Consider the following 24875-nt stretch of genomic DNA (forward strand, 5'->3'; position numbering starts at 1 on the left):
TTGTGCTTTTGCATGGCTGGAATGTGTCCTTGAACCATGATAATGCTTCTTGCTTTCCTGGAGGGAGAAATGTGTGGAGTATGTGTGTGCAGGTAAAAACTTGTAACTTTGTGTGGCTGGCATGTAGTTTACTGTACTTAGGTAAGAGTGACGTCTGTTGTTGCTCTGCCCACTTTTTTCTCTGGTCCCTGCCCACCACTGGCACATGGCCCCCAGAAGGTTGCTTATTCAGCAGGGTGGCCCTTAAATTAAAAAAGGTTCACCACCCCTTCCCCAGAATGTCTAGGCCCAATTCAGACAACAAATTGCATCCATACTAAGTTGATCAAACTCAGCTGAAATCATTGGGGCTTAAATAATGACTAACTTGTTCCATTGGTTTTAGTGAAATCCAAGTTCAGCTAATTTAATCTAGATCCAATCCTTCCTGCATGGGTGAAGCCTGTGACCTGGCACCAAAAAGATAACAGTGTTAGCGCCAGGCACACCTTGTCAGGAAGATCATTCCATAATTTGGGGGCCACCACTGAGAAGGCCCTCTCTCTTGTTGCCACCCTCCGAGCTTTGCTTGGAGTGGGCACCCGGAGGAGGGCCTTTGATTTTGACCGTAGTGTATGGGTGGGTTCGTATCAGGAGAGGTGTTCCATCAGGTATTGTGGTCCCAAGCCGTGTAAGGCTTTATAGGTCAAAACCAGCACCTTCAATCGAGCTCAGAGACATACAGGCAGCCAATGCAAGTGGGCCAGAATCAGTTTTATATGTTCGGAGCATCTGGTCCCTGTTACCAATCTGGCCGCTGCATTTTGCACAAGCTGCCATTTCCGAACCATCTTCAAAGGCAGCCCCACGTAGAGTGCATTGCAGTAATCTAATTTGTAGGTTACCAGAGCATGGACAACTGAAGCCAGGTTATCCCTGTCCAGATAGGGACGTAGTTGGGCCACCAACCGAAGTTGGTAGAAGGCACTCCGTGCCACCAAGGCTACCTGTCAAGTGACAGAGATGGTTCTAGGAGAACCTCCAAGCTACAAACCTGCTCCTTCAGGGGGAGTGCAACCCCATCCAGAACAGGTTGGACATCCACCATCTGGTCAGAAGAACCACCCACTAACAGCATCTCAGTCTTGTCTGGATTGAGCCTCAGTTTATTAGCCCTCATCCAGTCCATTGTCGCAGCCAGGCACCGGTTCAGCACATTGACAGCCTCACCTGAAGAAGATGAAAAGCAGAAATAGAGCTGCGTGTCATCAGCATACAGATGGCAACGTGCTCCAAAGCTCCGGATGTCCGCACCCAACGGTTTCATGTAGATGTTGAACAGCATGGGGGACAGAACTGACCCCTGCGGAACCCCATACTGGAGAGTCCAGGGTGCTGAGTAATGTTCCCCAAGCACCACCTTCTGGAGGCGACCTGCCAAGTAAGAGTGGAACCACCGCAATGCAGTACCTCCCACTCCCAACTCAGCTAGTCTCCCCAGAAGGATACCATGGTTGATGGTATCAAAAGCCGCTGAGAGATCAAGGAGAATCAACAGAGTCACACTCCCCCTGTCTCTCTCCCGACAAAGGTCGTCATACAGGGTGACCAACACTGTTTCCGTGCCAAAACCAGGCCTGAAACCCGACTGAAATGGATCCAGATGATCGGTCTCATCCAAGAGTGTCTGGAGCTGGCCTGCAACCACTCTTTCGAGGACCTTGCCCAGGAATGGAACATTTGCTACCGGCCTATAGTTATTAAGATTTCTGGGTCCAGGGAGGGTCTCTTCAGGAGTGGTCTCACTACCGCCTTTTTCAGGCAGCCAGAGACCACCCCCTCTCACAGAGAGGCATTAATCCCTTCCCTGGCCCAGCCGGCTGTTCCATCCCTACTAGCTTTTATTAGCCAAGAAGGGCAAGGATCCAGCACAGAAGTGGTTGCACAAAGCTGTCCAAGCACCTTGTCAACGTCTTCAAGCTGCACCAACTGAAACTCATCCAAGAAGTCGGGACAAGGCTGTGCTGTGGATACCTCGCTTGATTCACCTGCTATAACACTGGAGTCTAAGTCCTGGCAGATGCTAAAGATTTTATCCTGGAAGTGCCTAGCAAATTCATTACAGCGGGCCTCAGATGGTTCTACCATGTCCCTGGGGCCAGAGTGTAATAGCCCCTGGACAATCCTGAAGAGCTCCGCTGGGCGGCAGATTGATGATTTGATAGTGGCAGCAAAATATTGTTTTTTTGCTGCCCTCACTGCCCCTAAATACAGCTTACCATAGGCACTTACCAGTGTATAATTGCATCCACTAGGAGTTCACCTCCATCTGCACTCCATCTGGTCTCCCAGGTCATAGTGCAAAGTGTCGGTGCACAACACTAAAGGTCTGCTTCCTATATTGTGTGGAATGGACCTCCTGATAAGGTGTGGTATGTGTAGGAGGCCCTCACTTGCAGAGCGCAGTGATGGACTGGGGATATAAGGGGAACCATACTCATGTGGTTCCAAGATGTGCATCTTTGCTTTGCTAAGCTAACATGTGAATTTCTTACCATTGTTCATTTTGAACTGTTGTAAAAAGTTTTTTTCCATTTTAGTGGCGGTGGGTGGCCTGAGGAATTGGCTTAACCTTCCATGCTTGCTTCTGGCAAAGTTTTCCACTCATATTGTATATGTACTGCCTTCAAGTTGATTCCAATTTAGGGCAAGCCTATGAATAGGGTTTTCATGAGGCTGAGAGGCAGTGACTGGCCCAAGGTCACCCAGTGAGCTTCATGGCTATGTGGGGATTTGAACCCTGGTCTCCCAGATTGTAGTCCAACGCTTTAACCACTACACCACACTGGGTCGTGACTCATATTAAGTGTGATAATAAAGTTGGAATGGTCAGCGTCCAAATAGTTCTGAATGCCATAGGTAAAATTGCCTTGAATGGGTTACTGGCCAAATAAAGCATCTTATGGGATTAGATGGTAGGATTCCAGCATGTATGTGCAAGGACATCTGGCCAAGTACTAGCACTGGGACTCTATCCTAGGGCTGGTGTAGTAGCCCCTATTAATACCGCACCACTTGTCTCATATGCCTATCTCTCTCCCCTCACATTTGAACCTTTCTGATTCGGATTGTGAATCAGATTCTGAATTTGCAAATTAATTGCTGAATTAGAGAAGGCCTCTTTTCCCATTGTTTTCTGTTGTGAATTTTTTGTTAACATGAAAGTATACTTTTCTTATTTCTGTCAGAAACTCTCCCTGATCATACAGAATGTGCCTGCTACCAGACGAGGGCACAATCCACTTACAAGACTATAAATCCCTGGAAAGTACACATCACAAACTTGTCAGTAAGCCCAAACTTTCCTTTAGCAAAAAATGGAACAAACGCCTGTTCTGGAGCATAGATGATATTAACATTCATTCTTATGAAAATTTTTGAAGCGAAGCAGTAATACAATAACTTATCTTGCTCCTGTTACACAAAGGCCTTGTTCAAAATGAATGCTAAAGCATGGTTTAATGTTAGGAGTATGTGTTCATGCAAGCAACAGCTTCTAGCCCTCCCCTCTTCCTCCAACATGGCCGCAAGTTTGAATTTGGAAGCTTTCACTTCTGTGTTTCACTAACTGTGAAAGGGGACAAAACTTCTAACGCTAAGCGGCTTCTTGTAAACACATTCCAGATCTTTGCGGAGATGGGCCAGATAAACTTCTAGATTGATAAGGATGTATGTGGGTGCAAGAGAAATGTTGCTAAGGACTTGGCACCTGGGCTTACTTTTTTACATGTTAGTTCTCAAGTGATTGTGTGAATCTGTTGCAACTATACTGTCAATTTAATAGTTTATGCTAAAGTTTTCAGAGACATTCTCTTAGAATCGTTTTGATAATTGTTCTAGTAGAATTCAACATATTATAACCAAGCTTGTGGGGGGTGGGGGAGTTCAGAGTAGGAAGTGCTAGCAGGAATTTCTAGTTGCTAAGGAAGGCAGGATGGTCAGACAGTGCTCCTGGAATCTCTGGTTGGGGTTAGGTTTGCCACCATCTTTTACTGGGAAAATAAGGAGTTAAAAGAGAGAAGAGGATTAATGTTTAAAGAATACTATTGGAGAACACCCCTTGAAAGGAGGGCTTTCTTTAAGTTTCTTGGTATAATGTGTCTGTTGAAAACCTAGAACAAAGAAAAAACAGGCTTGTTTCTCCTGCTCATGTTAGTTCACGTGAAGCCTAGGGTACCCTTTGAAAAATGGCTTGCATTACTGGATCTCCTTTTTCTTCATCTGAAGAATCTAGTGCTGGCTCAGGTTCTGAGCCTGAGCTTCTGCTTGCCAGCCACCTCTGTGACCCATGCGATGGGAAGTGTTTTATGTATTGCCGCTTGCTTAGCAAGTCTTACTCTTCTCCTTCTGTTGGGGTGGCCTTGCTCATGTAGCACAAGGTTGGGGAACCTGTGACCTTCCAGATATTGTTGAACTCCCAACTCCCTTCAGCACTAGCCTGCGTGGCCAGTGCTCAGGGGTGATAGGAGTTGTAGTTCAGCAACATCTGGAAGCCCCATTCCTGATGCAGCATAAGCGTAGCTCTTTCCCCATCCTGACATACTCAATCTAGGACTGAATGATTTATTTTTTCTAGCTAGCAGGATTTGAAAGCTGTCTGCTGCAGATAGATGGGGCAAGTGAGTTATGTTCCCCCTGTCTGTGGGTAGAGGAGAGGAGCAGTCTTTCAGTGATAGACACCTGACTACTACATGTGGCCATAGTTATAGTCATTCTACTTCCCGAATCTGTATCATGTCTCAAACCTATTTCTTCTAAGGGATTTAATCTTTGCTTACTCCTGCTTTCAAACAACAGTCATACCCATTTGTATTTATTGTGGTTTCTGAAGGGGGCTGCCTATTACTAGTTTAACTTTTTAAGCTTTTTGTTGACTTCAGTCAATTCACCCTACTTTTTCAGAAAACATAAATACAGAGAGATTAGCAAAAAGAGAGAGAGATTTCTCATAGGAACATAATTATTTCCCTCTTCCTGCAGTTAACAGCCTTCTTGTATAGCAAGAATATACTGCATCTTGAAGTTGTGCAGCCATATATTTATTTTATTTATTTAAATAATAATAAGTACTCTGTTCTTTTTGTAGGTGTTGTTAGTGAGCAGTAGTCGTCATCCAGATAGATGGATTGTCCCAGGAGGTGGTATGGAGCCTGAGGAGGAGCCCAGTGTGGCAGCAGTGCGGGAAGTTTGCGAAGAGGTAAGTCTCCAAAACCTGCTTGGACCTAAGCTGTTGATACTGTTTACCAAGTTATTCTTACTGCTTTTTGCTTTTTCAAAACGGTCCATTACTGGAACAAATGCCTAACTAGTTAATAGTTTTAGTGGTCTTACGGTTTGGTTAACTCTTTATGAACAAAGCTTGTTGTTTGTTACATCTGTTAGTTGAGATAGAAATTGTCTCTAGTACTCATGTTTGTAATAGTTGTTGTGATTTATGGCAGGGATTTTCAAACACGGAGTACTCCCTTTCAGTGAATTGTTGGGCTCCTTCAGGAGGAAGGGTGGGATATAACAGGAATAAATAAATAAATAAACAAATAAATAAACAAATAAATAAACAAACAAATAAACAAACAAATAAATAAATAAATAAGCCACCTAATCTTGCCAGCTCCTAGTTTCTAGTCCAGAATAGAGTTTGTATATATAAATACATACTCTCCCTTCGCGATATGCCTCCCCCCAGTGTGGCTGTGTAGCATGATGCAAAATAGGTTGCATGCATATGTATGAGCACTTAACCCCTCCCCTCCTTTTTCTCTGTTCAGATTGGCTGCAATCCACTTCCTTCCTCCATTACAATATTTCATGTCCCTTCATAAAGCTGGGGGGTGGGGGGAAATTGAGTTACATGCATATGTATGTGTAACATGCAGTGAAAATCAAGGTTGAACTACATTTTCTAAGTTACATGATTATGTAAACAACATTAGGGGTGTTCTGTTGGTGAAATTAAGAAGTGTCTCTTATGGTGCTTTTGTTACCAGTATACAAAGTATATGTGCATTGTAACTATTAGGAATAATGATGTTTAAATTCTTTGCAAAATACATGAAACAGTGTCTGGAAAGGATCCATGCATTTTGCTGAGAGAAGTAGTGATTATAACTGTATGTGTACCTTTCAGAATTGACGTATTTGTGCTCAAGTATGAAAAGTTATACTTGAGCCACTATCACTTACGAGTGACCCAAAATAGTCACCCTGTGGATGTTGTTGGAATAATGGAATTATTTGGCTTTGTTCAAAAATAATAAACTGTGTTTTGCTATGTGAATGAGCTGATGGGAAGCTCAGGCCTGTGCAGTCTCTTTTCTGCTGTTTGTGTAGGGACGAGATTTAAAGCTTTTGGTCTGTGTCTGAATTCAGGAAATGGTGGTTTGTTCAGATCACAGTTAACAAGCCAGGATATAAAATGAGGATCAGATCTTTCTCTGTCTATGAGGAGCCAGCACTTTCACTGCTTTACCTAAATTATAAGAGAGAGAGAGAGAGCTGATTGTTGTTTGCATATTGTTGACATGCAACTTCAGAACCCTGGATGCACTCAGCAGTTTTATGGAACACTGTGGAATACTGCGGGATACCATACCACAAATACCAGGAGGCCAAGCAGTAGTCTCCCAGTACCAGGTTCTGGAAAGCAGTGAAACATGTTGCTCCCAATTCCCAACTCTGGCAGCCTATCCAGAAAAAATACAGTTGTCAATTATATTGAAAGCCACAGAGAGGTCCAGAAGAACTAAGACAATCACACTTCTTACTATCCCTCTCCTAAGACATCCATCAGGATGACCAAGGCAATTTACTGTGCCAAAATTAGACTTGAAATGGATCCAGATAAAGAAGGCCCAGAGATGCATGATAACTGCCACATCAAGAACCTTGTCCCAGAAAGGGATATTTGTGACAAGACAATAATGTTTACAATCCTTGGGGTCCAGGGAAAGCTTCTTCAGGAGCAGCCTCACATCCTTCTATCTCATTGAAGATGGCCGAGACTGCTACTCATAATGAACCATTTATCACCTCCTTGGTCCAGCTGATCAGCCTCCTCCAGCTAGACATATAAGACAGGATGTACAAGCATTGATTAGACATGCTCCTCCAAGCATCTTGTCCACCTCCTCATATCTAAGCAATCAAAATGCATTCCATAAAATGTGACTAGATGGTGCCTTTGACTGATCTGAAAAAATGGTAGCATACAAGTTGAGGTGGTTACAAGTGATTTTATCCTCTTAAAACACTTAGCAAATATGTTTCAGCATGCCTCTGAGGATTCATTCACTTTCTGCTGTGTCCTATACTGTAACAGGTCCTGAGCCGCTTGGGAAAGCTCTGCCAGATGGTATCCCTTTGATGCAGTATGACAGAGAAGTTCTCCTCCTTTGCTGCTTTACTGCAACATTGTAAGCTTGATAATGAGCTCTTGCCTATGCTTGGTCAGAGAGAAGTAGATGGTAAATTTGACCAATAATAATAATAATTATTTATTGAATGTATATCCTGCTCTTCCTCTCGAAGAAGCCCAAGGCAGCAAACACATCAACAAAACAATTTTAAAAGGAGAAGTTCACGGTTCTGATTTTGGTGTACAAAGCCCTATACACCTTGGGACCAGGATACCTAAAAGATTGTGTTACCCTTTATATACCCAGTCGACCACTATGCTCTGTAGGTGAGGGCCTCCTGCAGATACCATCTTATCAGGTGGTCCATTCCGTACAACATAGGAAGCAGACCTTTAGTAGTGTCACTATCCTTCCCTCCTGTTAAATATTAGACAGGTGCCAACTCTGTTACCTTTTCGGCACCTACTGAAGACCTTCCTCTTTCAACAAACCTAAGTAGAGACCTTATCCCAGTCTGCATCTGTGTTGGAAATGCTTTTTAAGATTTTTAAAAATATTTTAAAGCAATGTTTTTAAAGATGTTTTGTTTTAATATATTTTTAATGTTTTGTTTTAATATATTTTAAAGCCTGTTCTTAAGATGCTTTAGAGTGTTTTTAGTGTTTTTGTTTGCCGCCCTGGGCTCCTCCTGGGAAGAAGGGCAGGATATAAATTTAATAAATAATAAGAATAATATGTATTCTAGAAACAGTTACAGTTAAAAACATTCTTTCACCCAGTGATTTCTGGGTTGCAAAGAACAGTCTCCTTCAACTATCAAATGCCTGGGTAAACAGGAATGTCTTCAAATTCCTCCTCAAGTTAGTAATCATGAAGACAGCGCACCTCACCAGAGAGGGCATTCCACAGACAGGGAACCGCCACTGAAAAGGCCCTATCATGGGTCGGTGCCAACTGGTCAGCCTCCGGTGGTAGCAGCACCAACAAGATCTCACCTGCTGATTGTAAGTTCTGAGATGGCTGATACTGGGGAAATTGGTATTTTAGGTACATGGGTCCCAAGCCATTTAGGGCGTTATATGTTAGTACTAACATCCTGTCTTGGGCCTGGTAGTTCACTGGCAGCCAGTTTAGCACTTTCAGGACTGGTGACACATGGTCCCATCGGACTGCCCCATTTACCAGCCAAGCAGCTACATTCTGCACTAGATGTAGCTTCCAGGCTGTCTTCAAGGGCAGCCCCACAAAGAGCACATTACAGTAGTCCAGATTGGAAGTCACCAGAGAATGGACAACTGAGGCCAAGCAATCCCAGCTCAGGAACAGCCATAACTGGCAAATGAGCCTCAGCTGGGCATAAGCACTCCTAGTCACAGAAACCACTTGATACTTCAGTGATGTTGGAATCCAGGAGTGATCCCAGACTACGAACCTGTACCTTCAGGGCGAGTGCAGCCCTTCCCAGAACATGTCGTACACCTAATTCCTGGACACAGGAACCACCCTAGTCCTCTCTAACCTGAAATCTGGTTTGTAAGCCATATTTATGGACTAATGCTAAAAATGAGTGTTGAATTTGAAAATACTGGAATAGCATGGTCTATTTGAAACTGTTCTGTTTTTGTCCTGTTGCTAGGTTAAGAAATCATTTTGATCTAATAAATTCCTTGAGAAACAGTTCCTTTGTTTCATAGGATTGTTTTTATTTATTATTTATTTATTAGATTTCTATTCAGCCCTACCTCCCAGTATGAACCCAGGGCTTGTTTTTAACAAATGTTAGGTGGTTTAAACCATATTTATCAATTTGTGTGTATAATTCTATTTTTGTAATTACAGCATGTGTTTCTTGTAGTCATTTGCAATTTAAAATAATACTCTTTCAAATAATTACTCTTTTATAATTGACTTGTAGGCAACACAAATTGTAATTACTTGAATATCCTGTGGCCTAGTTCAAAATTCACATTAAACCATAGTTAAAATAAATTATGGTTTAGTGTGAATGGTGTGTTGGTGCATGCTGCTCAATAGTCTGCGTTTTACTCTTTCCCTTCTGCTGTTGTGTCAGAGTAGTCACAAGCCAGAGTCTGGCTTGCCATTATATGTAAACCTGGCCCCATGGTTTGTTTCTCTCCAAACCAACCATTTATGTTAACTATGGTTTAATGTAATGTGTGAACCAGGCCTGTGTCATATTAAGCAGAAAATGCTTTTATGTTTTCAGACTGATTTCATTTATTACAGTTTCAAGCCACTGCAAATTCTGCATGCAGTTGAGTTATGAATTTAGGCTGGGAGGAGGTCTGAATAGAGTGATCTTTGCTGTAACCTGAGAGGTATGAGGATTTTTGACTAGAAATTCAGGCCTAAACCCCACTTCTAACTTCAATATTAACTTTGGACAACATTGCAAGGCTGTCATAAATGTGGCCCCGCAACTTGCAATAGGGTTATAATAGTGAGCTATACTGCAATGTTTTTGTTTACTATTATCTCAGCCCAATCTACAAAAAAGAGATAAAAGCAATATATAACCCTGCAGCTTCTGCCCTTCCAGCAGTAGGAGTCAAATGTCTCTGAACAACACGGACTTGCAGTGTTCATTGCCATTCATGTGACATTGTCGGACTATCATACACCACATTCTCCCTGTCATAGCCCCTTTCAAGCTTCAATATTGGGAAAATGAACTGCATTTGCTTTGGAATTTGCATTAGCAGGGCTATTGGTTTTTTTTTAAAAAAAATCAAACTAAATAAGCACTGATTTTAAAAGAGCAGGCACCTATTTCTTTGGTGCTACCTTTTGGGATTTCAGGGTGAGTGGGCTGGCGACACTGATACTCAGTCCCAGTTATGATAATATCTTGGATTTCACCATTGATTTCTATAGCCACATCTCACATTTAAAAATTGCTTTCCAGTGGGAACCAGAACATGAACTATTCAGTCAATGAGATGCTGTTTGTTCTCTTTCTTCCTCTCCCTCCATCCTCTTTTGCTTGTTTACCTCAGAGGAAGAAAGAGACAGAGATACAAATGCCCACCTTCCAGGCTTCTTCTCCTCCCTTGGTAGCCAGGCCACAAAGGAAGAGTATAGACAGGTAGCACGGAATTGCAGGGATGGTGTCAGAAAGGCTAAAGCTGAGAATGAGCTGAGGTTAGTGAGAGATGCCAAAAGCAACAACAAAAAAACTTTTTTCAGGTATATTCATAGTAAAAGACAGAGAAAAGAAATGGTGGTACAGCTACTCAATGAGAATGGCAAAATGATAACAGATGATAAAAAAGGCAGAAGTTGAACTCTTGGAACTGCTGTCTAATATCTTTGTGAAGTCATGGAGGATGGGTGAAGTGCTGGATGACTGGAGGAAGGCTAATGTCCCTATCTTCAAAAAGGGCAAAAAGAAGGAACCTGGGATCTAAAGACCAGTCAGCCTGACATCAATCCCTGGGAAATTTCTGGAGCAGATTATAACGTGGTCAATCTGTAAGCACCTTGAAAACAATGCAGTGGTTACTAGAAGCCAACATGGATTTATCAAGAACAAATCCTGCCAGACTAATCTTGCCTCCTTTTTTGATTGGATAACCTCCCTCGTGGACTGTGGGAATGCTGTGCATGTAATATAGCTTGACTTCAGTAAAGCTTTTGACAAAATGTCCCATAATATTCTGATTAGCAAGCTAGCTGAATGTGAGCTGGATGGAACAGCTATCAGGTGGAGCCCCAGTTGGCTACAGGATCGTACTCAAAGAGTGCTCATCAATGGTTCATTCTCAAATTGTGGGGAGGTAAGGAGTGGGGTACCGTAGGCTCAGTCCTGGGCCCAGTGCTCTTCAACATTTTTATTAATGACTTGGATGAGGAGGTGCAGGAAATGCTTGTCAGTTTTGCAGATGATACAAAATTGGGAGGGATAGGTAATACCTTGTAAGACAGAAACAAAATTCAAAGGGATCTTGATAGGCTGGAGCATTGGACAGAAAACAACAGAATGAAATTTAACAGGAATAAGTGCAAAGTTCTACATGTAGGAAAAATAAACCAAATGCACAGGTATAAGATGGGGGATACTTGGCTCAACAATACTACATGTGAGAAGGATCTTGGAATTGTTGATCACAAGCTCAACATAAGCCAAGTGTGATGTAGCTGCAAAAAAGGCAAATGCTATTTTGGGCTGCATTAACAGAAGTATAGTTTCCAAATCACATGAAGTATTGCTTCTCCTCTATTTGGCATTGGTTAGGCCTCATCTTGAGTACTGCGTCCAGTTCTGGACACCACATTTCAAGAAAGATGCAGACAAAGTGGAACAGGTTCAGAGGAGGGCAATAAGGATGATTAGGGGACTGGAAACAAAGCCCTATGAGGAGAGACTGAAAGAACTGGGCATGTTTAGCCTTGAGAAAAGAAGACTGTGGGGAGATACGATAGCACTCTTCAAGTACTTGAAAGGTTGCCACACAGAGGAGGCCCGGGTTCTCCCAGAGTACAGAACACAGAATAATGGGCTCAAGTTACAGGAAGCCAGATTTCGGCTGAACATCAGGAAAAACCTCTTAACTGTTAGTGCTGTATGACAATGGAACCAATTACCTAGGGAAGTGTTGGAGGCATTCAAGAGGCAGCTGGACAGCCACCTGTCAGGTGTGCTTTAACATTGATTCCTGCGTTGAGGAAAGGGTTGGACTCAGTGGCCTTATAGGCCCCTTTCAACTCTATGCTTCTATCTTAACTAACCTATCCTTCCTGCTCATCAGCAGTGTTTTGAAGTCTATTTGTACCTGCTTTTCAGCCAAAAAGGCTTCCAAGTGGTTTACATTCAATCAGTTCAAACAGGACAGTCCCTGCCTGCAGGCTTATACTCTGAAAAAATTACACAAAAGGAAAAGTGATGGGGGGGGGGAGGGAGAGGAAATAAAGCAAAGAGGCACCAGTTCTTGAATAGTAGCTCTTATAATGGCCAGCTGGCATAGTAACACTTTAGGGGTAGAAGGTGCCTAATAGAGCTGGTCTTTCGGCAAAGCTGATGGAATGAGTCCTGCTTCTCATCTTTCCCACAGAGGTAGCTTCACGGAATGGCTGCTGCCTGGTGACAGAGGAGTAGGCCTGACAAACAGCTGATTCTGTTCCCTACCAATTTTCTTTTCTGACTGACTCAGTGTTCTGTTGCATGCTTTGTCCTCATTCGGGTGTTTTGGGGTTCCTCCTCCCTAAGGTTTTTTTTAAAAGGTATTGTATTTCTACAGATAGAGAGGTTTTCCCAAGCCTACTGATACCTACATCTTATGCTGATACTATACATCTTATGCAAAGATAGTTCCATACTGACTTCATAAGGATAGGCATTCAGAGAATAATCCACTATTAGTAAATAGCAGGGGTGGGCAACCTTTTTGTCCCTAAAGGCCACATGTGACAATGGATGTGTGCTCAGGGGCCACATGCCAGTGGGCATGGCTGGTCCTGATAGTAGATGATGTATTAACACTCTCTTAAGCTGTTTCCCCACATCTTTTTTTATGAGCGTGCTAATGGAAAATGGAAAGCCGTTTAATGTAGATTTAATGCACCTGGAGCTTGACACAGTTCTTTTAGTTTTGTTTTACCTTTTATTTGATGGGAGCTAATGCTTGGGCCTAATCTCAGTTCTATTTTAAAACTGATTTAAGGAGGTTCGAAATTCTTAATGCATTGATTTTTGGGCCTAAAGCCCTGTTATTTGTACTGTTTCCACACAAATTCACACTTGCAGTGTTTTTCTTTGTTTTGTTATAACTCCGGCAGTCAAAAGGCTAAATTACATGTGACATGGGAGTGTCATGACTAGATCATCCAGTCTTTTTTTGTTTTTATGTTTGAACAACATTCCTGTCGAGAGATGTCAGGTGCTCACTATCTGCACTTTCCAAACACTATTGAAGATATTTTTGTCCAAACAAGCTTTCCCAGATGGTTGAATAGGTCTCTGCCATGGGTGTCCACTTTGTATTGTTTTTAAATTCATTATCTGTCATTTTTGTGCTGTTTTTAACTTTTTTTCTAGCTGTTTTTATAGTATTCTGTATATTGCCTTGGGACACATGTGGAAGGTGATTGATAAACAACAACAACAATAAAAGCAGCCACAGGCTGTTCAGAGCAGTGACACTGGAGGAGTGACACTGAAGGGTCTAACTCTTACCCTCTGCAACATTTCTGTGCCAGAAAGCTCTCTTCTACAAAGCTGCTGTTAGCCCAACTGACGGGAGGGGGTGGGGGATACAGTAATGACACAGGTATTCGCATTTTTCTCTTGTGCAGCTAATAGCAGTTTGGGGGGATTTTAATCATGAACATCTCATGAAGAAAGCATTAATCATCCCCTCCCCAGTGCTGCTATCAGAAGCCAATCCTTCTCGCCACTCCCCGCAAGCTGTCTTTAAGCTTTGAAAAAGATCCAGTCATAGATCTTCTGTATCATGTGTAATTTGGGCCAGGCTGAAATATTGAGTTTACCTTAGAATATTAAATCTCTTTTCTTGTCTTTGTACTTCTCATAGGCTGGAGTGAAAGGGACATTAGGAAGATTAGTAGGAATTTTTGAGGTAAGTGTAAAAATTGTGAAGAGCTGATTAAAACTTTCATCATTGGCCCTGTTCAAATGCTACTGTAAGCTACAAACAGTGCATGGAACAAACTAGTGTGGTTTAACAACATTCACTGAATTAGTTCCAAAATCTCTGAACTACACCTGAAAGTAGTTCTTGTATTTGTTGGGTGAACTTAACATGAAGTAAGCTCATTTTGGGATAGAACTTTGACCAATAACCAGATCATCAGTAAGTTCACTTTCTTACATGTATTTTTGACTCTTTGGGCCTTTAAGGTTAAATGTCGTAACTGATGGGAAAAATAAATTAAGCAACTCATATTCCACTCTGTGTGTTTTGATGTTTTCTTCGTTGCCTTAAATATATTTTATACTTCAGCATAGGACCTTGTAACATTTTGAATGCTGAAATTCCCCCCCCCCAAAGGATGAACTTGAACTGTGAACTGAACATGAATTGAACCAGTTCATTTTGTAAAGGAACAACCATGAACTGGAATTATTTCTTTTTGGACATGCTGAACTTGAACTAGAAGTTATTCCTTTTTAAAATTAACTTTCCAAGCTCTGGCTGCAAACCATGGCTTACTGTGGACAAGGGAATGTGTGTGTGTGTGTGTTGCTGAATTGGTCCCATTCTGCTCCACCTTTCCTCAACCTGGCAAACCATGAACCTTGACTTACTGTGTGAACCAGTGATTATGGTTTGTTTCTCCAAAACAATCCATGATTGGCAAGTAAGGAACAACCTTAGTCTTATGTGGCAGTTTATTTAGAGAGAAACAATCCATGATCACTGGTTTGCGTGTAGTTTGTAGTTTGTTGCTCCTGGTTTGGAGAAGGGTACAGTAGAATGGAAGCAATTTAGGAGTGTGCACTAGCATGCTGCTTGGTTATGGTAAGGCAGGAGTGAGGAACCTTTTTCACCCTGAGGGTTGTATGTTCGCCCTCCATGAACATTTTTGACAGGCACCAGGTCATTGCTGTTGGTGGCAATCAGCTGATTGGCGCTGACAGCAGTTCTGGGTTGCCCATTTGCAGGTGCTGTTTGAATTCAAGCCACACCTGCAAATGGGCATTTTTCCTCTGCTAAGGAAAAATATCCATTTGCAGATGAGATTAAAATTCAAACCTGGCCTGCAAATGGATAACTTCAAAGAGATTTGCTGTCTGTGACCCCCACTTACCAAGGAACATTCAAGAGCAGATTTTAAGCTCCCAATTTTTCCCTTACAGCTGCATCTTTACTTGCCCCATACCCAACATCACATATGCCAGAACAGTCCAAATGTGAAATGTTCAGATAAAAATAGAGGGAAAGTGTTTAAAATTGGGATAGTGAAGTCGGAGCCTCATAAGGGAAAAAACAGAAGGCAGAATAAGAATAAAAATACTATTATTATTCATTAAAATTATATCCCACCCTACCTCCCAGAAGGAGCTCAGGGTGGCAAACAAACACTAAAAACATTTAAAACACCTTTTTTTAAAACCCTAAAAACAATTCTAACACAGATGCAGACTGAGATAAGGTCTCTACTTAAAATGCTTGTTGAAAGAGAAAGGTCTTCAGTGGGTGCTGAAAAGAAAACAGAGATGGCACCTGTCTAACGTTCAAGGGGAGTGAATTTCAAAGGGTAGGTGCCACAAAAGGCCCATTTCCTCTGTTGTGTGGAACAGACCTCCAGATGAGATGTTATCTGCAGGAGGCCCTCACCTGCAGAGCGCAGTGGTCGACTGGGTACATAAGGAGCACGATGATCTTTCAAGTATCCTGGTCCCAAGCTGTATAGGGTTTAAAAACCAAAACCAGCATCTTGAACTTAGCCTGGTAATGGGCAGCCAGTGCAATTCTTTCAGCAGCAGGTGCCGTGCTGGCGATACCCTGCCACAGTGAACAGTTGCACTACTGTATTTAGCACCAGCTGCAGCTTCCAGACCAACCACAAGGGCAGCCCCACATAGAGCGCATTACAGTATTCCAGCCTGAGGGTTACCAGCACACGGACAACAGTGCACCGGGCTATCCTGGTCTTATATTGCTAGGATTCAGGGTCAGTTTATTGGCCCGCCTGCAGGCACCAGTCCAGGACTTGCACGCTGCCTCTTTCAGGGTAGCTGGGACCACTCCCTGCCACAACGATGCATTGACCACACCCTGGATCTCTTCGGCTGTTTCGCTTTAATAAGTCAAGAAGGGCAAGAGTCAAGAGGACATGCTGCTGGCCACATCATTGCAAGCACCTTGTCCATTTTGTGAGGCCACATCAGCTAAAACTGTTACAGCAAACATTGCAGTGGACACCTTGCGGGGGACTGCAGTAAATGTGGATTGGGCATCAAGATTGCTTTGGAGGCAAGCAACTTGTAAACAATTCACAATGGGCATCTGAAGGGTCTAAAACTCAATTTCCTGGAGCACATTAACAGACCCTGGACAATAAGACAATAAGACCCTGGACAATAAGCCACTGGATGGCTACATAGGAAAAGGGGTAAAACTTATAAAAACTGCATCTATTCAGAACTGTTCATGATCCAGACTCAGAAAGACTGGCTCAAAGAAAATGGCCAAGAGCAGCTTAAACTGAATGAGGGACATGCTCAAAGCACACCATCCCTCTTTCTCCCAAAGAGAAGTCAAATGGGGGTCCACAGTCCTCAGAAAAGACAAAGGGCCTTTTCGGTGGCTGCCCCTAGGCTTTGGAATTCCCTTCCTAAGGAGGCAAGGATGGCCTCCTCTTTATTGTCCTTCGGTCGGCAGGCAAAGACTTTTTTATTCCAACAGGCTTTTAGAATAAAAGGTGGTTAGGACAGTTCGTTGAGAGGTTGCTGCATTCTCTATTGCTTAATTGCACTATTTTAATTTGTTTTATTTATCTTAAGTGATGTTAACTGTTTTAATCTTGCTAACAGTTTAATCTTATTTTAATGTAGAATTTTGAATGTTTTAATCATAGGTATTTATGTTTCTTGTAAGCCGCCCTGAGTTCCACTTGGAAAAAGAGCGGGGTATAAATAAAGATAATAATAATAAAAGATAATAATAATATGACATCAGCTGTGTGACAGGTGGTTGTGGTTTGAGGGAAACAGCCTTGCGGGCTGGAGGTTCCCCACTGCTGTGTTAGCCATAATTTATGCCTTACTGTGAGTTTCAAATGCAACCATCGTGATATAATGCATGTTATAGAATTAAATTCTGAAAATTTAGAGCTTCTGCTGAGATAGGTTATTGTTCAAATGCCACAAGATTTGTAGCCTGTTTAAGACTGAAGAGGTAGAAAACAGTAATAATTGCCAAGATGTAGGGGCAAATCTACTAAAATGTATGTTGAAAATGTTGTGATCTGTAGTTTCATTTTGTAACTATTTTTCAATCTTTACAATTTCCTTATGTCAGTCAAGATGTTTTAAAAATGTTCCTATCCCTGCTTCCCTTAAGAATAACCTGTAATGTTTTTTTCAGCCATTATGTACCTTGGAACTTAACTTGAATGTTGCTCCTTTCTTTAGAACCAGGACAGAAAACACAGAACATATGTTTATGTACTTATTGTAACAGAAGTATTGGAAGACTGGGAGGACTCTGTGAATATTGGTAAGACATTTGCATTCATCTCTATTCCTGATTCTCTCTAGGGAAGTAACAGCTGAATCTTTTCCTCTGTATTAGATTAACCTTTAGATCAGGTGTGGGGAATGCAGCCATCCACGCCTCACTATTTGGCCTTGGGTTTCTCCCCCAGGCCACACCCCTCACCAGCCCTGCTTCACATCCTCCTTTAGTGCTTTTGCATGGTTTCTTGAACCTCGAATGCCTCTTGCTCCCCGAGAAGGATGCAAGTGTGTAGCAACCTCTGTTCTTTTTGCGGCTGGAATGCAGCCTATTGTATAAAGTTAAGAGTCATGTTTTTTGCTTTGTCTACTTTTGTCTCTGGCCCTGCCCACCACTGACATGCGGCCCTTGGAAGGCTGCCCATGAGGGAATGTGACTCTCAGCCCGAAAAAGGTTCCTCACACTTGCTTTATATACTTAGGTGATTTGTGGTGGTGTGGAAAAAAGTATCAGACTGTTTTTACTCGAAACGGTAAAAGAGGGCAACCTTCAGCATACAGCTCCCCAAAATACTTGTGTGACTTGGAAGCTCTTGTCAGACTCTTCAGAATTCCAGCTTTCTTTTTAAAAAGAAAGAAAAGAATTCTAACTTTCATGATTGCAAAGAGAATTTGGTAGCTGTACTGGACAAACAGCACTAAAAGCAAGATTTTTAAGGTGTATATATCAAGATGAAGGAATACATTGTTTTTTCACACTAGAGGGTAGAGTTATTGCAGAATTAATCAGAATATGCTTACCTAAGTTAGTATCATTAGTTTTTTGTAAAAATAGTGTAGAAATTAATTTCACATACTGAAAATATGCTAATTATCTATAGCCTAACAGATCATGATAACTTTCTGTGGTGCTAAACCAGTTGTCCATTGCTGTCCTGGAGGCAGCTTTTGTTCAGTGCTCCAAGCAGTATGCATGAAATAGCTAAATAGCTTTTCATCTTGCCTTCCTGTTGTTACGCTTTTATTTGGATTTAGGCAGATGCAAGTTAGACTCCAACAACATCTGGAAGGCCACAGGTTCCCATCCCTGGACTAGACAGTCTGTCTCATCCAAGAATGCTCATCCTCCAATCAACTCAGCAGCAGGGGGGGTGGGGTGGGGGGAGAACAATCGTTCTGTTGCCTTTGAGCTTCCCATACGCATCTGGTTAGCCACTGTTAGAACAGGATGCTGGACTAGATGGCCATTAGTCTGATCCAGCAGGCTCTTCGTATATTCCACATACACTCCAGTGCTGCTCAGCTGATTGGAAGGAACCCTCTCAGTACCAATGGAAAGGTGGCCTGGAGGAGAGGGTATGGGGTTATAGGGAGATGCTGGTTGGGAGTCCCTGTGGGCAACACCCAGGTGCTTCCACACCCCTATCGTATGGTGAAAACTTAAATTGTTATAGTTGCATTTTGAAGAAATGAATATGCAGTGAATCATCTCATGGTAGGTGCCATTGCATTACTGCTTGCTGTTGCGTTGTAGCTGCACTTGAAACAGGAGTGCAGTTTGTCTATGGAAATTCTCTATAGAAGGGACCTTAAAATCTTCAGTTGATTTGCTGTATTACTCTCTTTTTCCTCTCTCTGTTTACCTACAGGAAGGAAACGGAAATGGTTTAAGATAGATGATGCCATAAAAGTTCTGCAGTATCACAAACCTGTGCAGGCCTCATATTTTGAAACGTTGAGGCAAGGTGGTTTGGCTAACAACGGCACTCCTGTTGTGACCACATCGTTCTCAAATGAGAGTGCACTGTCTGACATCAGATGACTGAAGATAGCCCTATAAGAGAAACAGATTTTGAAAAGGAGACTGAAACTTGGCTTTTCCTTCCCCCCCTCCTGTTCTTGCCTCTTTCACATGCTTCCTCTGTCAGACATGACATCTGCAGCAGCCGTTGGCAGAGCAAATGTTTTGAGTGTGCATTCTAGTGCAAAGTGGGGTTTTCTTGCTTTTTCTTGGATATGTATTTTGTAAAACACATCTTGTGCATGAAGTGCCCCTTCCCTTTTAACAAAATGTTGACAACCTGAAGGTCAAGGCTGCTAGCTTCACGTCTACCTTGTCTTCTGAAATGTCCCTATGTATATTGTCCCAGCCATAGCCAGGCCTCTTATCTTTTTTCAGTTAAAGAAGGCTGAAAATGTGAGATCAGTTCTTTTAAGTCTTAGATTTTGTACAGTAAGGTGCTCTTGAGATCTGTGTGGTGGTCACTTTCTCAGCACATGCATGTAACGTTTTTTAGATGGAGAAACCTAACACTTTGATTTTGCAGGTTTTTTTTTAAAAAAATGGGCTGCTTCTATAAAGGAGAGCTTCATAATCTTGTTTGCCTTTTTTTTCTTAAAAAGAAACTTATTTTGTGATAGTGCTAGTGGCTGGGCCAGTTTGACACCCTGCACCCCACTCTGATCCAAATCTAGTGCAGCGACACTTAAAGGAGAAGGCCAAGTTACAATAACTTGTGAGACATCCTTGGTGCTCCATTCTTTCTACAATTTCAGCCAATATGTCATCCAGCAATGAACAGAAACACAAGGAATTGGTCGCCACACACTCAAAAGCATATGGCCTCAGAAACTAAATGAATTCCAGCCTCAGTAAATAGGAATCAGGGATTCAAAATGAGTTCTAAAACTAGTGAACTGGAGCATCAAGCCACCAATGCTTTCTGCTGGTGTGGAATGCTTTCTCTTCCTGCTGCACACAGCTGATATCTCTTCTTGTCCACATGCCTTACACCATACTAAACTGGATGTTGTAATTTGTGCTACAACAGTGGATTGTACTTGATTGCCACTGCATGGTGGGACAGCTGCATTATGTCCCTTGGAAGAAGTCCCAGGGAAAAACTTCAGGTGTCCAATCTGTTTTGTAGCATTGCAACACTTGTAAATGCACCACGGAGCATGCTCAGATGTAAACTTTATTCCTCAGTGGCAAAGGTACAACTGGCTCCAAATCAGAAATGGTAATGTGGAGAACTGTGTCATTTAATAGGATAGCAACCTGATGCATTGGCACATGTCATATTTTTGTTTCTATTGATGTATGTTCATGCTGTCTTGATTTGCCAACAGTGTTGTCTAGTTGGGAGATTTTTGAAAGGGTTGTGGGCGGGGGTGGGCCTGGGGAAGGTTTTGGGGAGGGGCATTAGTTAATCCCTGGCTTGGGACAGGACCTAGTTGCTATATTTGGTGACTTCTTCTTTGTCAGAGTATAGCCAAGATGTGAAATTAAATCTGCAGTACTCTATGTAATTTATAATTCTCTTCCTGTTATACTTAACAGCATAAAAAATATCCCGCAGCATGAAGTAAAAATATACTTTCTACTTTGGAAAGTTGCTGTCAAATTTGAGATTCAGTTCTGTTTCTTTTCTTGAATTCCCTGCTTTTAGTGAATGGGATAGCATTCCATAGTACGGGATCACAACTAATGCCAAAAGTTTTACACAGGAGAAGGCCTAGAGGCATTATTCAGGAAGTGGCTAAAATGTGAATGCCTAGAATACACCTGAAATTATGCTATGTCACTTCACTGCCCTTCACATTAAAAACAAAACAATAAAAAATTAATTCAAAGGGCTTGACTAGTGTCTTGAAGTGTACAATATGATTTCTCATACTAAGCTGTATGTGGCACTTTCAAATATAACAAACTGTTGCCTTCAGCTAAGGGGTTCTGTGAATAGATTAGGGCATGAAAGATTGAAAGAGAACTGAGACGCCTGAAAGGGTGACTGCAGTTTTAATATCTATAGCATGCACACTTAAAAAAAAATCTAAAATGTTTTATAGGAGTGTTAAACTGACAGCTTAGAATAGAATATTGTTAATTATTTGCTAACAGCTTTTTTTGGGGGGGGGAGGGGGGACCAGGAAAAAATTGTGCCAAGAAAGTAGTTTACTGTGGGTTGAATTGATGCTGTTAATGCAGCTGCAGTGAGTGGGCTGATGTTTGCCTTCTTAACTGGAAATGGAAGATGCAGCTCCTGGGGTTGAAACAGTCTGGATTCTTCATCAGTTGTGTATTTGAACCCAGCCCTTGCTCCTGCTTGCTAAGGCTCACCTTTTCACCTTCTATTAATGCACTATAGAGAAGTCCACAGCTTTCCCAGTATCTCAGGGTATTCTGTAATTACAGTTAATGAAACTTCCTTAACAAGATAAATGAAAATGTCACCACATCAACTCACCTTTTCAGAGCATGTCTAATTACACTGGAGCATCCTGCATTGGCAGACCATGCATCTAACATTGTATAAGTAGCAAGGTGTTTAGATTCAAGAACAACAGTACTAAGTAGATAAACTGATCCTCAGTTTATAGTTAAGAAGTCTTAATTTAGACTTTGTGCTGTGCTTTGTCATAAAAATGCAGCTTGCTTTGGTCTCTACATACAATATTCTTAGATTTATGTATTATATTCAAGGACTGCCGACAAGAGAGATAAAGTGAGCTTAATAATCAATTCTTCCATACAATAAACTTTAGATTTAAATTGAGGCTAACCATCATCCTAAAGACTACATATGTTCCTCCACTTAACCTCTCTTGTGCATCTCATAGACATTGGGGACCCCAATATTCATTTTATAATTTATAGTCTTTAACAGTTGTAGAAAGGAGGTTAAATATTTGATTGCAAAAAAATTGCTGAACTTGTTTACTTGATTCAGACAAATGCTGGTACATCATGAGCAGTGTTACAGAACAGTTTGTGTATATTTACAAATACTTGGTTATAAGTTCAGATGTAATGCAAGTGCTAGCTATATTGTTCTTCATTTAGGTGAGGTCTAGGTGGGTCTTTCCATTGTGTGTATCAGCCTTACTTCAATCAGGGTTGACCCTGCTGCTTAAAACTATTTTTGGCAGCGAGTTTGTGCATAACTGCTGGGTTAATCTGCATGAATCTGAAACATGCTAGCATTATGAGTGAGAGTATATATCCTGTGCTGTTTTTCCAGTATGGAGAGAGATGGATTTTCTTCGCTGGGAGGACAAAACCAACTTCAGGCTCTCTGCAGTTATATCTGTCATCCTGTTGCGTAAAATGCAGTAGTGATTTTCTGATGACATCCCTTCTGTGTTTTAGTGTCATAGATTAGAAAGTGTCTGATGTAGAGTAAATAGAATATGCTGGAGTTTTGTGATGTATCTTTTTTATTTAACCTTGAATTAGCTCCCATTAGATCCTCTGAAAACAGAAAAAAAATATTTGTATGAAAGTTTAACCTGAAGTTACCTTCATGATTTTAGATGCAGCATAGCTCTTATTTTTAAAAAAATCTATTTGTTGTTGGCCATATTCTTGTATTGTTGTCCCTCTGTTGCCAACCTCATTTTTCCTGCTAAAAAGCCCACATTTTTAAAACTAGTTGAATAACTTGCCAATAAAAAAATGCTGTGCCATTTTATCCTAGTTAGTGGTTACATCAGAACTTACAAAAAAGTGATGGGTGAGCTGCCCTGGCTTCTGTTGTGGAAAATAGCTCAGTTACCTCTGAGGCAATCCAAATTTGGCCTACCCAGCCCTCCCCTGCATGTACCCAAATAACCCCCTCACCTACCTACCCAGCCCTTCCCCACATTTACCTACCAGTCCCTCACCCCCACTTGCTTTGAGGGTATGGCAGGTGGCAGCAGTGAGCTGTAGAGTTAGGAAGTGAAGAGATCTTTTCCTCTCTCCTTTCTGGCCTGTTATGCACTCGACAGCCACAGACAGCCACAAACACCCCTCGAGCATGGAGTTTTCCTAAGGCTACTGGAAGGGCGGGATACCTGCCTTTCTTTTCCAGTAGCTGGCTGCTGCCACCTATGCCAGCACCATAAAAGTGGTTGAAGGGAAGAGGGATGTGTGTAGGGTGGTGGTGGTTATAGAGATAGGAGCTGGAAAACAATTTGGATTACAATTTGAATGAGAAAATAATTTGGAGGTTGCAATCTTTTTGTAATGGAGCATTACTCAGTTTGGGGGATGAGCCTCCTAAAACTTGTTCTTCTGAGCCAAGAAGGTAAGGAACATCACTACTTGCCACTTGGGTGACATTTTTAATTAAAGTAAGATAACTGATGATATTTAATTCAAATTCCTGCTAGATTGCTAATTTTGAAATCTGGTTCCTTAAAATGAGCTACTGTTTAAGCATGAGAATTAGAGTGTGTATTAGTGAAAAAATCCACATGTGGTGGTGACTCTGAATTCACCTCTTTTCTAATATTAAAAGTGCAACTTGTCCAGGAAGAGGAAAATCAGAGTTTAAATCAAAGTGTGTGCATATTTCATAATGCTTTCTCTCATTTTATTAATCTGTCAACGTAGCTGTCTCCAGGCACTGGGTGTTATGCTTTGTATATGGTGTGCATGTGTGTGAGTGACAGAGAAAGAGAGAGAGATGGTAGTGTTGTGGGCCTACTTTACACTGGAGGGGTATGTATGTATGCTTTAATCTCTAATAAAGAAGCTGCTTTTGAGTAGTTTGCCATTTCTCATGACGACTATTACAACCATTAATACATACACTTTTTCAATATGATTGTTTGCTAAGTGTGATTGTTCAGTTGTCTCTGTAGCTTGATTGGCATTTTAGTCTTTCGTAGCTATGTTTGGTAAATAATGCAAGTTGGACATTCAAGAAACCTTGGTGTAATATCACAGCCTCTTCTAAAGCTGACCTGAGCTCCTACTCGGAGGAAGCGTGGGATGTAAATTAATTAAATAAATAAATAATCTTCTTAATGGGATATACCTTTTTTTAAACACACACACACGCCAGGCACATCTTTTATCATCAAAACAACTTCTCTGTAGTAGAATTCTGGAGGAATTTTAATACAATTCTAGTATGTTTCTCTACTTCTAAATTTAGAGGATACGAATGCAGCTTAAGGCTTGTTCACATAATGTCCCACATACTCTTAACCATTTATTTTTGTTTGGCATTCTTAAGAGAGGAGTAGGATAATGCACATTGGCCTGGATCGCTGTAGCTCAATATGAAAGAACTGTAGCAACCCATACTGGTGCATGCTACTCAAAAGTTCTCATGGTGCTCCTGCCCACCTCCTCCTGCAGCTGCAGCTGCTGCTGCTGCGTGACAGACAAAACAAACCAGAGTCTGGCTTGTGTTGTCAGAACCTGGGCTTGTGTTTTTTCTCCTCAAACATGCCATGAGTGATAAGCCAATAACAAACCTTGGTTCTCGCTTGTGGTACGTTTGAGGAAAACAAATCACAAGTCCTGGTTCAGACAACATGACAAGCCA

The 24875-nt window shown here is 41.7% G+C and overlaps 1 protein-coding gene across 1 annotated transcript in view; it reads left to right on the top strand.

Moving 5' to 3' along the window:
- Positions 1-24349, top strand: part of NUDT3 (nudix hydrolase 3) — a 43951-nt gene extending 19602 nt beyond the window's left edge. The window contains exons 2-5 of the mRNA XM_061632377.1: positions 5126-5236; positions 13946-13990; positions 17512-17596; positions 19203-24349. Coding sequence (XP_061488361.1) covers positions 5126-5236; positions 13946-13990; positions 17512-17596; positions 19203-19375 — 414 coding nt within the window. The 3' untranslated portion in view covers positions 19376-24349. The remainder of the gene's footprint in view (positions 1-5125; positions 5237-13945; positions 13991-17511; positions 17597-19202) is intronic.
- Positions 24350-24875: the final 526 nt, after the last annotated feature.

Source organism: Rhineura floridana, chromosome 6 (assembly GCF_030035675.1).
Source record: "Rhineura floridana isolate rRhiFlo1 chromosome 6, rRhiFlo1.hap2, whole genome shotgun sequence".
NCBI lineage: Eukaryota > Metazoa > Chordata > Lepidosauria > Squamata > Rhineuridae > Rhineura > Rhineura floridana.